We start from the raw sequence: 17,802 nt of genomic DNA, 5'->3' as shown, positions 1-17,802 counted from the left end.
GATGGACCTAGAGGGTATTATGCTCAGTGAAATAAGCCAGGCAGAGAAAGACAAATACCAAATGATTTCACTCGCTTGTGGAGTATAACAACAAAACAAAACTGAAGGAACAAAAAAGCAGCAGACTGAGACTCCAAGAAGGGACGAGAAGTTACCAAAGGGGAGAGGTTTGTGAGGGTGGGTAAGGAGGGAGGGAGAAGGGGATTAAGGGGCACTGTAATTAGCAATCACAATATAGGTAGGTCATGCGGAAGGCGTAAAGCATGGAGAAGACGACTAACGACAGTGTAGTCATTAGTCTACACTGATGTACAGTGATTACAATGGTAGGGGGTGAGGACTCGATAATATCGGTGAATGTTGAATCCACAATGTTGTTCATGTGAAACCTTCAGAAGACTGTATACCAATGATACTTTAATTTTTAAAAATGACCTTGAAATAAGTAGAAATTGCTCCAAGTTTCTAGCAACAGACTATCGGTCCTAGTTTGTGTGGTTCTTGTGTGATTTCCATTTATGAATATTCACTGATATTTCAGCAGGAAGCTAGAAGAGGCAGGATCAGGCCATGTAGTAGTAGATGATTTTAAGTCTGATCCAAATTTTCTACTTTTTAAGTTAGGGTGAGAGGAAGTTGGATGTAATCAGACAGAAACAAATAAATGACTCAAGGCAATCTGGACAGCAATGGCTTCACCTACAAATGAATTAAGTTCACCCATTCCCATCTTTCAATTATTCATGTGATTGTCCATTAGAGTTAATTCTCAAACAGACAGGGGTAAGGAGAAAGAATAAATTCCCTAAGTTACTAATCACAAGAGTAGTCCTTTGGTAAACTGAGGGAGAGCAATTCATGTAGAAAACATGGGCATGTGGGCTAGAAGTTAATTAAACATACAGAGGGTACATATGAGGTAAACACTGGCACAGAGGGTGAGTACATCTCCTCAGCCTGATCTAGGAATAGCAGAAAAGGAAGTCAACCTAAAAGCCTTAATTCCAAAAGTAGCACTTACCCTCCCTTCTGGATTCTTATCAGGGTGGTATTTTTGTGCAAGTCTGAAGTAAGCTTTTCTAATCTTGCTCTCATCATGTCTATTAAATAGGAAAATTGTTTGATATACTCAGTAAAGGCAAGAAAAAATATTTATATAATCATCTAAAATCATATTTTAAGAACCTTAGATTTATTGTATATAATCAATCATACATTAGGCATCAAATTAAACCCAGTAAGATTATTCTTATATGTTACCTTAACAAATGAAAGATAAAACCTAAACATTCCTTATGCAAGGTTATCATTCACTTTAAATCACAAAACTGTATTTGGGGTTTGCAGAAACAGGAAATTTTTTTAAACTAATTTTTCAAACTGTACTTAAAACTGCACAACTCAAGTTATTTCAACCATCAGCCTTAACAAAAAAGGCACAAATTCAGTCTATACTTAAAACGTCTTTTAAACCTATCTACTATAAAATTTTACTAATTAAATAATCTGCATTCTTTCCTACACATCTATCATTTAGTATCATAGACTTAATGCTGTCAAGCCTCTTCCTCATGCGTAACACAAACTGCAAAAGGAATGGGGAAGATGAGTATGTGGGGGACCACCGTGTGTCAGATGCAGTGCCAGGAACTCTGCACACGTTAGTTCAATTAATAGAGAGGAAAGAATGTGCCATCAAGGAAAACTGCTGGTACAGGAGAACACAATTCTGCTAATGAATTTACAATAAATAAAAATCACATGGATATAGTTCCACCTGGATATTTTCACAGGTACATATAATGAATACTAGGCAAAAAAACTTTAAATCGTTGGTATGTTAATTTAGTCTTTGATATTAGTATTTTAAGACAAGGCAGACATTTACTATTGAAATACTGAAAAGAACTCACAGCCCCTGTCCTTGGGGGAGACTAAGCACTTCATAAGCATCATCTATTGACATCATAGGTGGCTTCTTTTCCGCCTCCTTCTTCCAGGCATCAAGAGTATCTTTTAGAAGCTTAACCTTAAAGACAGATGATTAAAATTTAAATCTATTAAAGTAAACCTACTTCAAAATATAATTTTTGAGTTACATAATTTTTGTGCTGTATTTCTTTAGACCGACATTTCTAGCCTATCCAACTAACAGCTTTCTGAAATACAAATAACCAAAATCACCTTTTTTAGCAATACTGAAGTTAGGCAGCTAGATATTTGTTACAGGGCTATCTACCTCTACTTTTTAGGGAAAATTTTTATTCTCTGCCAATTTTTGTCTCTACTCTTAATTCTTAAAGGAATGTTCATCAAGTACAGAAAACTCTGAAATTAGATGATACACTGCTGTAAGAAAGCAGGCAGTACATGGTAGCATGGTTCTCGAGGTGCTCTGACATAGTGGCATCCTGGCATTCAAACAAATGTAAGGGGTAGTGGAAAACTAGGGAGTCTGCAAGCCTATGTGCCAAGGAGCTAGGTGTTTTATAGACTAGCAGATTTAATTCTTGCATAAAATTTCAGTAATACATGAAAACACTGAGATTCTGACAGAGAGCTGCATGTTTCCCAGTTGTAAGTGATGGAGCTGGATTCAAACCTAGGTCTGAAATAAAAAGCCCATAACCTATCTCATGCTGAATCCAGAACAATCAGCAAAGACTACCCGCTTTCATTTGGTCATAGCACTGTGAAGAGGGGGTACAAATGGCAACTGTTCTGAAATATTTAAGTGGTAAGAATAATGGTATAATCTCTGCTACAGTAAGAGGCCAACATGGGCATGCAGGCCTGCTTTATTCCAAGCTTCCAATAGCCATCCCAGGGCTCAAGGTGGAGCGGTCCCAATGGCACTGTGCACAGGCAGACAACAGATACTACTGTACAAATGATCAGATAACACTTACTGGCTCCCGTGCATGCCAGGAATTACGCTGTTTCTTAATGTGAATTCTCACCTAATCTTCCCACCCACCAGATGAAATAACTGCTACTGTAGTACTATTAATACCACTCCTCTAACCAGAGGCTGAGAAATCCAACAATATCCCAAATGTTATGTAGAACTCTTAATGGCCACACTGAGTGAGACTCAATCCCAGATTCCCAAATTCCAATATCTGTAGGCTTAAACAATCTGCTATAAAGACAAGCTTCCACCAAGCTATCATAACATATAATTCTGTTACATACACGAAATTAAGTTTGTTACATTTTTGTCACAAAAAGATTGTTAAATTCCTTGTACCTCCCTCAAAAAATTACCTCTCAGTTTGGGGCTTACCCAAACACACTGAACTATACTCAGAGTTATGTGGCACTTAAGTAAGAGGGAATACACTTAAGCTATTATTCTTCTTATTACAGAAGAAGGAAATACCTGGAAGAGATAAGCAGCTATATTTATGGTTTAAGAAGGCACAAATTAATCTGTTAACTTACCGGGTCTTTAATTGGCCAATCTGGAAACCGGAGTGTATCACAAAGTTGTTTGAGGTAATAAATATTACAAAAGAGTTCATTTTCTAGTTGTGGATAATTGATTACTGGGATGGGACAATACTGATAAAGTGCTCTGGTGTTACTCTGAAGACGAGGTGTGAAGTCAGCAAGATGAGCAGCAATCTTCTCTATCATGAGGCGCCTACAATTATAAAAACCTCCAAACATTAAAAAGGGATTATTCTAGTTTAAAAAAGATGGTTAAGTAATCATGCAAATAATTACATGCACAAAATGGTTATGTAATCATGCAAAACAATTACATGAATTTTCTTTGCAGTAACTCAATTACTGGCCTAAAATGAGTGCTTGTAAGAATGTGTGATTCAGGGTATTCTAAATTTACTGTGTGAAAATACTCAGTACTTATCTATAAAGGTGATCATAGAGAAAGACTGATATTCCCAGTCATTCTTACTGAAAAAAGTCATTAAAAGGTCAAACATCACAGAAACTACATGTATGAGCACATAGTCAGGGAACTCAAGTATGCGATTACCCCAAAAAAGCTCACTACATGGCATTTATTTTAATTAACAATCTGGCTCTCGCCTCGACTACGCAGAAACTTGATTTGTTAAATATATAAAAAGTTACATTTTTAGATGAAGGACTTATATTAACCAATCTCAAGAGAAAAATATTACAGAGAACAACCAGCAGGTGGCACTGAGAGTGTGAAGTTCAGGAAAGGGGAGTAGCTACCTCGGAAGGTCGACTGCCATCCCGCTGGGAGGACTGAGGGGCTCTCCACAAAGAGGCAGCGGCCCTGATAAGGCAACTATGAAGTGCCATGCCTTCCTTGGACAGGGCCTGTTTGGACACCGACATCTGCTTCTGGGCCTCTCCGTTTTCTTGGTTTTTCACAAGCTTTTCCTATGGCACTCCCTCCTAATAAGGGTATCTTTTAGGAATGCTAACCTCCAGATTAAGGTCAAAATGTGCTGGCTAGGGAGCCCTCATTCTCCAATGACAGTGGGTATCTCTGGTCTGACCCATTCTATGTGAGCAGTTTTTAATTAGTGGAGTCATTCCATTTCCAAATACCTAGGAGGTGTGTCTCGATTTTTATTCCTATGTATTCCTTACATATTAGTTCATAGCCTAAAATTTTACCAGTTCTATAAGCTGATTGAAGAAGCACCAGTGGTAATAGGATCCCTGCCCTCCCTTACATTTGTCAAATCATGTTAGAATACGAACAGCTTACAGTCTTGTCAAAATCTATCACTTGAGATGGCTCCAATGACTACTTTAGATTATACAACTAGGGAAAGCCGTTTATTTTAACAGAAGTCAAACCAGACAACAAGCAAAGTTTCCGAGTGTAAAATACAATCAACTGGCTATTTACCTCATTTCGCTGCTCCAGATTGCTTCTGGAGTATCAAATTCTCCCAGAAAAATCTCAGAAAATTTTTCAGGTTCATAATTTTCTAAGTAACAAACCATTGCTTCTGGTAGAATGTGCCCAAGTATACTTCTCTGAAAAACATCTTGTCCTTTTGTCTTTAAAACAAAATAAAACACAGAAACACTAAACTTTTCTTTTAGTTTTCTAACACATGAATTGGGGTTAGAGAACATTTTAAAAAATAAAATATTTAAGAACAAATTACTTTTATGCTTTGGAAATTTAGATGAAATAGAGCAAATTGTGAAGTGGAAGGTCTGTGGTATAAACTGGCTTGGCACGAGCTGCAAGGAGGAACCTTTAAGGCCTGCAGCAGAATTAACCTCCTCGGCTGTCAGGTACTGCCAATACTACTTAGGTCTACCAGCCTTGGACCACGTGCAACAGTATTGAACAACACAAGGAAAATTCTGTAAAGATTTACATAGATTTTTCTGTGTTACAGTGTTGGCTGCAGTTCCTATGTGCACCTGCTTTTTTTTTGTTTTAAACAAGTCCTGAAATCAAAATCTTAAAGAGATTTGTCCTCCTAAAGGTATGGCTAAGATTTAGACAGAACATTAGTATTCAAAGTAATTAACTGTATTAAGGACTTTATAGGCTCTGGCTGGCCAAATGGAATCGGTAATGATCATACTTTATCATACTAAATTTTTAAACTCATTTCTTTACTTGATGGAAACAAAATCCTAAAGACTATAAAGATTTTCCTATTTCCTTGTAGGCTACTTAAGAATGTTTTATTTCTCTAGAATCTGGTAGGGGAAAACCCAAACCACTTAGTGCAAAGAGAAATGACACGGTGAATATTTTCAGAGTTTTTGTTAATAAAATCCATAAACGTTTGGGTTAAGAATTGCTCATCCTATTCTTTAGAATACTATAGAATACTACTATTTGGTAATTTCTATATCCACAGTTCTGCTATCAACAAACATGATTTTGCTGTAATTACTCAGTATTAAGTAAAATGATGTGAACATTTTCTCATATTATGAAATCTGAAAGTAAGACTACATATGTGTAACTACACAGTGAAAAAAGAGAAAAAAGCCAGAAATGCCTAATGCTACATTAAGATGACAGCATTAGAAGAAAATTTTTTTATATTATTTCTACTTGTATAAAGCTGTGGAAATTATACTGCCATAGCATCACTTCAATATTGGACAGATTATTTTCCAGGGCTTTACTGCCGGCTCCATAAAACATGCAGGTTTGGTCTGCGGCCCACTGTGAAAGTGGTATATAACATTCCTTGGTTAGTGTCCTGAACAGTGGCCTGGTCTGGGTTTATTTTTCTGCTCTCCATAAAATCTGAATATCAGTGGTCTATGAAAACCCTCATAAAATTTGAAACATCCTTCAATTAAATTTTGGTAATAAATCTCTCTGCAAAATGTAGGTATAAAGTTTCAAGTTGTTAGAGCTACCTGGATAAGCCTCAGTTTTTTTTGGATTCCTACTTTTCTTCCTCAGTAGAACTGCAAGAACACTTGAGGGTACCTGAAAATTTAAGTAGCTTCAAGAAAGAAATTAGGACTTCTGTCACCCTGGGATCTGAACAAATAGAGGTCTGTCTTACTGAATTTTAACTGAGATTTAGGTTTATAATCAATTATTTATGAAAATTACTAATCTACATTTTACACTAAGGGAACAAGTTATATAAACAATGATATCAGTTATAATTCAAATCTACAATTTCAATATTAATTCTATGGGCATTTATTTTCATAAAAAAATATATATTAGCTTAGACTTTCTATATACAGGAACCTCAAGGAAAGTTAAAAAATGGATAAAACAGTTTTTACCCTCAAGTGCTTATAATCTAGCAAAATACATGGGTAGTTCACCTTACTGCTCAGACAGCTTACCCAGTGTTAAGTTATGCACTCAGATGATTAACCTGGCTTACCTCCTCTGATTTGAAAGCTTGTTTGGTATGTGTATACTTCAAAAATCTAGAAAAAAAGATAAATTACCTTTTAGATATAGGAACTGATTGGGATTTAGTAATCTTAGTTTTCTAAAGGTCAAATTTTTTTATTTATAAAAAAAGGCAACTTGTAAATCCATATTTCCAAATTGTTTAATTTCTAATTAAGGAAAGAACATAAATGAATTAGAAAGATTTTTAAAGTATGGTCATACTTAGGTTATGAAAAATTACCCAATTTTAAGAAGCAAACTGTAAAATGCATGAGCAATATGAATAGTTACACTAAATACATATATTAATATATTAGATAATGACAAAATTCTTAAGTTAGATGTGGTAGAGTAAATCTGAGTAATTGTTTTTCCCTATTAATGTAATTTCCAAATTTTCAGACACATAGTTAACAGTTTTTACAATGGAAAATTTAATAAAAGCAATGACATACTCATGCCCACACAAAAAATCAATTAAAAAAAAATCTGCCCATGTACAGTTCAAGCAATAATTTTAAATAGGTTACCAATAAAGTTCTTACCGAGCAACAGGAAGCACATTGGAACCTGTATACATCATGATAAAGAAAAATACTCCACTAAGATAAAGACGAGGTAACTGTGGATTATCTTGCATGATATGGTATAACAAAATCGCAACCTTCTCAACAAGAATAGGATCAAAGGTAAGCAGTAGCTAAAAGAAGAAATAAAATGTTTTTGTTACTCGGTTGTAGAAAAACTAATGTTGCCATTTATTTTAGGCTTACATGTTCATGTGCTGAGATTATAGTTTCTTATATTCAGAGTAAGTCACAAAATAAAAAATCTGTGATTCAGTAATCCTGCCTAGCAAATTCAAAAGATCTGAAAAATGATTCATTTTGTAACATTTAATTCAAAAAAGGTAAAATACTGAGAACTGATCAAAACTTATTCAGAAAAGGCTCACAAGTGCCTGAAGTTTTGTCATGAACATAGGTAAAATTGTTTCTTGTGCAGGTTAGTTTTGGTTGAGCTGATGGGACACATTCCCTGAAGACTACATGAGAACCAAAGCAGCAAAGCAGACAACAGTTATCAGTGAAACAGCACTAAAATTGCAGGCAGAAGGTAACAGTTAGTAGTTCTACTGGAAAGTACCAAAAGATGTGGTCTCTAAAAATTTGAGCTAAAATTTTTCCCTAAAGGGAAACTCAGGAACCACTGCAATGAATCTGGACTAACAAAAATCTATAGATGCTATGAACGAACACTTGGTAAAGAAATTTAGTTAATCTTTTTCTTAATAAAAGTGGCACTTCAATTTTCAATAAACACTTCCAAAGAAGCCCCAGTTTTGGGTCAAAAGTTACCAGTAAAAATGTCATCACAATAACAAGAGTCAGTCAGTGTTAGTTCAGATTAGGAAGTCAAAGTTCTAGGCTCAGATAGATTTTAGACTGAATAGCCACATGTCTTTAAGTAAATACTTTAAATTTCTCTGTGTTTTGCTATCTTATCTGTTTAAAGAAGTATTTAGATTAAGTGTGTAGTATTATGACATATTTTATGAAGGAAAAACTGAGATACAGTAACACAAAATATTCCCTAGTGTTAATGGCAGTTGTAGTTTTAGACTTGACATCACTTTAATAGAAATACGAGAATTAGTAGGCAAAACCCCAGAATATCTGCAATTGTGACTATACCAGAAAACCTAGGACATTCACTCACTGTATCTTAGAACTCTCTAAAAATTCTGAAGCTCTATCAAATGGTAAAACTAGTGTTTGCTCTAAAAGTCAAATGAAGTACAGAAATCTGTACTAACCAATGTAGATGGTATGTTCCTGAAAACTTCTACAGTTGCCTACCTGTGCTTGGCAAGATTAAGGTCTCCCAGGATATAGAAAAATAAGTACAATTAAGGAAAAACAATAATAACTTCTAAGAAAGTTTTTGAACTCAGTATAAAAAATTTAGGAGGCATATACTGTTAAAAACACCTAGATTTATCAATAAAATTCTTCTCTTTAAGCATTTTAATCACTAAGAATACTAAAAATTTTCGGTAAATCAAAAAAGTATCTTTCTCCCACAAAGATTTTATGTTACACTTATCACATCTCAAAAGCTTTTCAGTCATGCTTTGCTGGTCTGAAATTCAACAGCATTTGCATTTACATTTCTTGTTTCAGTTTCCTAAGTCCTGGAAAAATGTTTGGGGGAGAGAGATTTTCTAGGCAGTCTTTTATCCACATGTTGAGAGGGTCCAGAATACAAAACAAACCTCTCTCCTCGTACCCCACCTCACATAGGCAGCCACACAGCCCTCAACAAACACAAGCTGTGCTTTTTCATTTAAGCATCTGAACAGAAAGGTCCACAACAGAAAACCACATAAACTTTAAATGCTGATATGCTTAAACAATGAGGTTGGCATGAAGCAAAGAAAAACTTGACAGGGAACTGTCATTGTCATATTCAGAAGTCTTTCATTAGCAGTGACTTACACAGGCACTTAACGTATCTATGAACATAAATACACAAACTGAGTAACTCTCCTGTCTTCACACCAATGCACAACAGACAAGCAAATGGCACAAGTAATTGGCATATATTTTAAAGTCATGCCATATGTGGTTACTATAGAAAAATAATTTGGCAACAGCATAATCAATAGACAGATGGTAAACACTGACCTGAAATCTATGGGACCTGATGTATTTGGGGTTTATGCTAATCATAAGTTTAGGTAGTTTAGAACCTAAAGGAGCAGAATGATGAGGAAAAAAAAAAAGATACTTTTGTATATCCCACGCAATTCCCATTCAATGCTTTGGATCAGTTGCTATCCAGGAAAACATGTAACTGAAAAGAGTAAAACGCTGAGGCAAGGCTGGCAAGACTACTATGATTATTTTTTAGGATTATTAGGTCCACACCTGTGGCCTACTGGTGTGCTTCCCAGCAGTTCTAACATAAATCTGCACCATAACTACATTTAGTTACTACAGTGGTGTGATTTCAAGAATGGAAGATAAATAAAACCTTTTGACAATAATTCTGGTGTCTGGAGGCTTCCCATGTTTAGGCTCTTGGATACATAATCCTCCACAGTATATTCAGAAAATCAAATTAATTAGGAGCATGTGAATAAATGTAATTCAAAATTCAGGCTTGTTGAAATATATTAGACTCCAACAAAAGAAAGACTGGGACTTATAATGAAATTAAGGGAAAATGATTCTTAAAATATTGTTCCTAATTTGGTAACGTGAAAGTAACTCACCTGGATAACATGAGGAAGGCAAGCGCTGTCTGACAGCAGTCTTTTCACTCTGGGTAAAGGCCGAATGATGGCATTATCTTGGTCCCTAGAAAATATTTTCTAAGGTCAACATTTAATATACTTATTAAAGTTTGTAAGTTCAGAGCATATGACATTCTACTAGGCATGAAGCATGTTTACCTTACTTTTTTGTTAATGAAGACTAAGCTCTCATACAGCTGGGAACATGATTAGGTATTTTGGTTTAAATCTACTTGGCTGCTTAATTTGACTTCATTTCCTTCCATAAGATTTCCTTGAAAAACAGTACCCTAGAAGAGCCAAAGACTCTTGTTTAATTGATTAAACTTGGTGTTGTCCAACACACTGTCAGTGGATACTTCCCCCCAGAGGGCAAATCCATCTTTGTCCTGTAACTTCAACTTCACTGTAACTACTCTCTGTATTTTCCAAGCAGAGCCTTGATTTTAACGCTACATTACTTCTAAATAATAATTGTATGGTTTTAGGTCTGATCTGAATTTTAAAGAGAAATGGAACCACAAAAGCCTCAAGTGTTACATAAATTGACAATTTCTCAGTAATTTCCACCACAGAATATCTTTAGCATAGTAATACAACAAAATTATGTATATGCAAATATTTTATAAAGATCAGAAGTTCCATATAAGGGTTATAATTACAATTGTCAGTGGTAACAAATTCTTACTTTCACTAGTCAAGAAGGCAAGTTGTGAACCTAGATTCACTTTCTATACCAGGAGTGACCAAGCTGACAGATCAGGGGTTGGCACAACTGTCTGGGACTGCAGTCTGTTTGTCAAAATGTTCATATCTGAGTCACATGAATGTGACCAACTGTTACTGTTACTAGAGTACACTTAGCAAGCCGCAATTTTTTAATGGTTGAAGTCTCCCAGACAAGGCTGCTTTTTAGCTACTTTATCATGATTTGCAAATTATTTCCTTACGTCTGTTTCAAAAAGCTCCAACGTTTAAAGCATTATTTCTCCAAGGCCACAAATGAAACAACTTTGCTCTTATCACCACAGTAGTCCCCATACCATTTCTAAGGAAGCACCCATACAAATGAGAAGATGACAATGTTTTAGTCCCTGTTAACCATGGAAATGTTCAATTACATTTTACCTGCTTGGGAAATATCCACACATTGTGATCAATATGTTCAATATAAGGGTAGCAAGGTCAGTTTCATTTAGTACAGCCTGTCCACTGGCTAACAGACACCACTTAAGCTGGGGTATTGCCTGGAGTGGTCGCCATCCATCCATGCCTTGAGCCCAGCACCTGGTTTTTGCATTTAACATTCCTTTGGTCCACAATTCTTGCATCTAAATGAATGGAAGGCATCATTATAAAAAACACATAGGTAAAGCAAAATGAGAAGTTTAACTAATATTTTCTCTTTTTCACAGTAAATACACTAAGCTATAAAATGAACATAAGAGGAGTTCACTATTGAAAAATGATAAGCTTTTGTTGACAGACCTTCAGGAACCCAAATTTGGCTACTAATTAAGAAAATAATCATTTAGTTGACCAACCTATAGAGCATAAGGAACACCAGAAATAATAATAAACGTAGGTAGAATGTAAAATGAACAAATGATATATAAGCAGAAGGCCTGATCTTCTATAGAACTATTTTTGGCTAAATTCCAACTGAGCCTGGGAGGCTGAGAATGGGAGGGCAGGATCAAATTTCAGCACTATTAAAACAGAAACTGTCTTTGGACCATACATTTCAGGATTTTCAGTGAATTTCAGACTGCATATTAAAACTTACTTGTTCATACCACACAGAAGCATTCTACTTTGACATAATTGTTAAGGTAGCAATTGTTATTTTATAAAATTAATTAAAAATGTTAACTGCCACCTCCATAACAACTTTTAAACAAAAAGGTTTGAAGACACGACTGTGTATATGTGTGGGTGCATGTGTGGGTGGGAGCACACACAGGTGTATGGTTCCCTAACATGCAAGCCATCTAATCCTTCATAGGAAAATGGAATGGCAGAGCCTTGGCAGGTGATGACAGTAATTCAAGTCACAGTTTTAAATTATTCCACATCTCTGTGTGTGCTAAGCAGGAGGGCATAAGAAAGGATAAGACCTTCACAGAAAGTTTCTCCAAGAGTCATACCTCGTGAAATCCATACGGGCCACTCCTTTCTTTGTCTGCATTGCCAAAGTACCACTCCTTTTCACTCTCTCTTTTCATGTCTGGAGCAGCTTCGATTACATTGCTCTAAGTTTTAAAAAGATTTAGTTATTTTTCAAGGCAGAAATCTAAGGGGGTATATGCCATAAAAAGTTACACCATACCATTTTCTTGGTTTTATATTCCTTTAGAAACTCACCTAAAATTTTAAGTGATCTCATTTTAAGCATGATGGAATAGATGTCTAACCTGGTAGTCCAAAACAGCTACTTCCTTTTTAATATTCATTGGAAATAAATGGATTCCTAAAATCCCTTGGCAATCTAAGTGAAATTCAAAGATATCCACATTCCCAATGATCACTGATAAATTCTCAAGACACTACTAATATTTTAGTAGCAAAAAATAGTGCAAATAGATATGTAAACAAGCATATACCATTAACCTTAAACGCTAATATTCAAAACACTAAAATTCTTCTGAGGGAAAACAACTTGCTCCAACAAAACTCTGAATAAGCATCTGAGATCCAAAAGCTAAAATTATTACAGGACAGGAAAGTTTTTAGTTATTTTAAACACTTACTTTAAATCTACCACCCTCACTACAGATAATTCTTATAATTTCATACATCAATATGTATGAGAATCTAGGATTGAATTTTTACATAGAGTATTTTATTAACATGGCTCTTAAATACTCTCATAACTACAAGCTTTCAGTTAGATTCATGTAAGAGAGGTACAGCAGAATGATTAAGAGCAAAGACTTCTGGGTTTGACTCTAGCTGTCCCTTAAAGTGACCTTGGGCAATATGCTCTTTGTTCCTCAATTTTCTCAGCTGTAAAATGGGAGGGCCCATTAATCTCTGTAAAATTAGGGGATTTAAAGAGATAATATATTATGTTTACCCAAACAGTAACTGGTACGCTGTAATGCTATACAAGTATTATGACTATTATTCATACCTGATAATAGAAAATGCCATTTCTAAATATTCAAATAGCAGTTTGTTCACAGTTCAGCCAACATCCAGTGATACAATACCTCACACAAGGAGATTAAACAAAACAAAATGTAACACCAATGAACTAGAAAAAGTCACCAATGAACTAAATATAGATTCCTTCTATAAGTTAGGTATCAGATGAGGCTTTTCCATAGAGACTTAACAGCCCTGTTCTCCTACTGTTTGGTTTCAAATAAGACCCCCAGATTCCTCTATAAGGTATATATTCCTATAAAGTATATTCTCAGTGGTTGTCAATGTTGAAAGTTCTAGTTACATAACTGAGTAATTCAGTTTAAATCCTAAAGGTCATATTGCCTCAAAATAAGCCATATTAGAGATATAGTTACTTTATAAGACAAAAGAGATATTGGAAAAATAAAACTAGATTGATCACTGTCCGTTTTGGATTGTTCTTACAGTTATTTCAATTTTTCTTTGTAACTAAATCTCCCAGGTATTAATACTACAATAATTATTCCAGAAATAGATTCACAGTGACATTATATTGGCAGACTTTCATATTTTTATGATTCTTTGATCTTAAAATTTTAATCAAAGAATTTTAAATTTGTAAAATCTAAGTAAGCATACATACTTGCAGTGGTACTGTAGCTCGGCTTACATGGAGATGTGCAAGGGTGAGCAAGTCCACAAGGATTCTAATTCCATTTGAATCCATGAGATCCTTAACATTTTTCTGGGAGATAAAAACATTTTTACATAATCTAAAATTGTTGTTTCCAATAGGCACTACTACCTAAAGGCTCTCAAAGATGAGAATATTTGGAATCTCTTAGGAAAAACTGACACACAACTAGGATTACTTGGTATTTTCAGGACGTTGTGTTCAAGAACATGAATTTAGACAAAGGTTAAAAGGCCAAAACGATATTACAAAGAGAACACATTAAGAATTTCTACTTAAATATATTCTGAGCAAAACAAAGTGAAAGTGAATAAACAAATTAAGCCTAGCAGGAATAAACTCTTTAATTCTATAGTTATACCGCATTTTCCAAGGTCTTTTTGTTAATGAACAGATTATTTTATAATCAGAAGTATACTTTGTTATATTAAAAAAAACTTTTAATGTTCCAATTTATTTTTATAAACTTAAGCTATAAACTGGCAGTTTCTTGTAAGTTAGAGGTTTTAATTTAGATTTTTGTAGGACTTATTAATTATACTTCATTTTAGGACATCTGCATCATTTGCTGAAAGAATAAAACCCAGCAAGTAGTAGTATTAAAAAAAATTTTTTAAAAACCTGCTCATACTTCATTGCAACACCAATTTTGAATTAATGCTATATTAGTTAATTCTTGTCAGAAACCAGCATGAACCTATTGTCTTAAAGAAAATATGAAGAGCTAAAAGTAACTGTTGTATGTCTTCAAATTACTTTTTATCATCAAAATGTACATTGATAAATTAGAAACTTTCCATTTTGTCAAGCATTTATTTTATCTAAACTCTAATCCTAAAGATTCCCTGAAGAAAACTCAGCTAATGATTCCATCCCTCATTATTCTTCATTCAGAATTATATTATCATTAATTTACTGTATCTGTAATATTAGGACAGAATATACAATATTTGGCAAAAGTTTCCCTCCAGGAGTCAACAGCACAGAGCTTTCTGATCTAAAAGAAAAGAACCATGTCTGGATAATTGACCCAAACTGTCATATTTTTTTTTATTACATACTCATATAGCTTATTTGGAAACAATAGCATAGTTATACAAAAATACTGTACCTTATTAAGGATCAACTTGTTAAGGAAGAGGATCAACCTATCTCGTTCAAGTTTATCTGTACACTATAGAAATAAAAGAGAATTTAGTGATGAATAGAAACATAAATTAAGCTATTACCATCACTTGACAAAATCAAGAGTCAACAAGAAATAATGCCACCTTTTATTTTTATATATTTAGAAAATCAAAGACGACTGTCAATTATTACAATTCCATAATGTCTTACATTCTCTACAATTTTATACAATTTGTCTAATTTCTTAAAAAGGGAGATATTAAAAGTCATAAACAGATTACTTTTACAGCTTTAAGAATACATGCAAAAACTGAAATGAATGAAAGAATTGGCCCAAATGATACTCTTGAATAAAGTAAAAATTCTAAAGGATTAATGATGTTTCACATAAATCTTATGATGAACACAAACAAGTGGGAAAAATGTATCTGCCTAAAACACAAATGTTATGCCACTAGCACTCAGGTTCACAGGAATAACAACAAATTAGAATTCAATAGTGTAATCTGGTGTCAGCAAACAATAAAGACTTTCATCAGGTTATGTTATTTCCTAGGCATGTTTTGTGACTTGATTCAGAATCAGTTTTCTAATCTATAAAGCATGATTGACAGTTAAGGCAATTACAACAAGGATTGATGGCTATTTTAAAAATTGGTGAAATAGTTCTAAGAGAATAATCTAACTGATTATTCTCAATTGTTAAAAGTAAAAAGGAAGGGAAACACAAATGAAAGAATCAAATGTATATACTGCAACAAGTAGGTAACACTTAAATTTGAGCTGCACAACGGATGAATTGATCAATTTGTTCTTTCCCCAAACAATGATCAAGAGTTAAATGATAAACTTTCTAAAATTTAAAGAAAATTGCTAATACAAAGTTCTGTTTCTTTGGTTATTGTTACAGTTCTAAAAACTTTCACTATCTTTACACTTTGAAATTTAGTATGTTCCCACCATTTAAGATTTTTCCAAAATGGAAAACCCATAGTACATGTAACTCTAAAAGTCACTATTTCTTTTACACACCTGTCCAGCACATCCATACTTAAAGACTGGCAAATAGGTCGCTAAAGTCATTCAAAAGCAGCAACTGAAAAAAATAAACTGACATGGACAAATACTAACCCATCAGTAATTTTCCTATTCATCTAACTTATACTTAAGTAAGTATAATGTAGATTACATAAAAACTTATGCAGAAAGTTATGGTAACAATGTAATCAAATCAGAATTTAAATTTACTTTTGAAAATTTAACACATACACCAATTATACTATCAAATAGCAATTCCTTAAATGATATCCTTACCCTCTCTAACATTCCAATGACATATCTTATATCTGTAAAAGCTCCTATTTCTTCATGACATCTGCCATAAACAATAGCAAGGGCTTGTAAACATAAACACTTCATGTTTACTTTTGGGGTGAGCAGGAAACGATGATAGAGCTCATTGAAAAATTCATACCTATATTAAAAAAAAAGTTCACAAGAGAATTAGCCATGAAGCTAACAGTGAAAACAAATATGAGAAGATATAAAGAGTAGCTTACGATCTCTTAATTGAACCACTTTCTTCATTCTCATCTTCCTCCAAGAGTAACCTCAGGTAATAATCGCCTATCTTGATTTCCTCTGCCAGGCATTCATATCTAACCTTTATTAATAAGCAAAGCATATTATTTTAGTTTATACAGTAGATTGTTGGCAATTTCCACATAACCACTTCTTAAATTCTATTAGAGCATTTTTTTCTGGACAAGACAGCCTTTAACAGAAAAAAATTCATCACTTCCTAAAATATCTGTAATTCATTTTTAATTAATATAACTTATTATTTCAGTTAAATGTTAAAAGAGTTGGAATTACACACCAATTTTATGAATATAAAACTTGCTGATAACAACTGTCGTAGGACTGTATGGTGGTGTCCAAGAAGGCTCAAGTGAAGAAAGGATCAAAACACTGTTAAGGATCTGCTTCATGCCCTCTCAGCTTGCCACAGCCATGCAAGAAATAAAAATGGTCCTACACACTCTCCCCACTGTTATTCAACATAGTACTGGAGGTCCTAGCCACAGCAATTAGGCAAAACAAAGAAATACAAGGAATCCAGATTGGTAAAGAAGAAGTCAAACTGTCACTATTTGCAGATGACATGATATTGTACATAAAAAACCCTAAAGACTCCACTCCAAAACTACTAGAACTAATATCGGAATTCAGCAAAGTTGCAGGATACAAAATTAACACACAGAAATCTGTGGCTTTCCTATACACTAACAATGAACTAATAGAAAGAGAAATCAGGAAAAAATTCCATTCACAATAGCATCAAAAAGAATAAAATACCTAGGAATAAACCTAACCAAGGAAGTGAAAGACCTATACCCTGAAAACTACAAGACACTTTTAAGAGAAATTAAAGAGGACACTAACAAATGGAAACTCATCCCATGCTCCTGGCTAGGAAGAATTAATATCGTCAAAATGGCCATCCTGCCCAAAGCAATATACAGATTCGATGCAATCCCTATCAAATTACCAACAGCATTCTTCAACGAACTGGAACAAATAGTTCAAAAATTCATATGGAAACACCAAAGACCCCGAATAGCCAAAGCAATCCTAAGGAAGAATAAAGTGGGGGGGATCTCACTCCCCAACTTCAAGCTCTACTACAAAGCCACAGTA

General features: G+C 34.2%; 1 protein-coding gene across 1 annotated transcript in view; it reads right to left on the bottom strand.

Moving 5' to 3' along the window:
* Positions 1-17,802, bottom strand: part of DNAJC13 (DnaJ heat shock protein family (Hsp40) member C13) — a 149,837-nt gene that overhangs the window by 53,294 nt on the left and 78,741 nt on the right. Inside the window, exons 23-35 of the mRNA XM_036877277.2 lie at positions 16,662-16,765; positions 16,417-16,576; positions 15,086-15,148; positions 13,924-14,025; positions 12,299-12,403; positions 11,280-11,482; positions 10,131-10,215; positions 7,399-7,553; positions 6,840-6,885; positions 4,859-5,013; positions 3,445-3,646; positions 1,914-2,029; positions 1,022-1,100 (exon numbers count right to left, since the gene is read on the bottom strand). Of these exons, the coding sequence (XP_036733172.2) occupies positions 1,022-1,100; positions 1,914-2,029; positions 3,445-3,646; positions 4,859-5,013; positions 6,840-6,885; positions 7,399-7,553; positions 10,131-10,215; positions 11,280-11,482; positions 12,299-12,403; positions 13,924-14,025; positions 15,086-15,148; positions 16,417-16,576; positions 16,662-16,765 (1,575 nt within the window). The remainder of the gene's footprint in view (positions 1-1,021; positions 1,101-1,913; positions 2,030-3,444; positions 3,647-4,858; positions 5,014-6,839; positions 6,886-7,398; positions 7,554-10,130; positions 10,216-11,279; positions 11,483-12,298; positions 12,404-13,923; positions 14,026-15,085; positions 15,149-16,416; positions 16,577-16,661; positions 16,766-17,802) is intronic.

Source organism: Manis pentadactyla, chromosome 1, assembly GCF_030020395.1.
Source record: "Manis pentadactyla isolate mManPen7 chromosome 1, mManPen7.hap1, whole genome shotgun sequence".
NCBI lineage: Eukaryota > Metazoa > Chordata > Mammalia > Pholidota > Manidae > Manis > Manis pentadactyla.
Note: the sequence above shows the minus strand (reverse complement) of the source record. Positions and strands in the feature narration are given on the sequence as shown.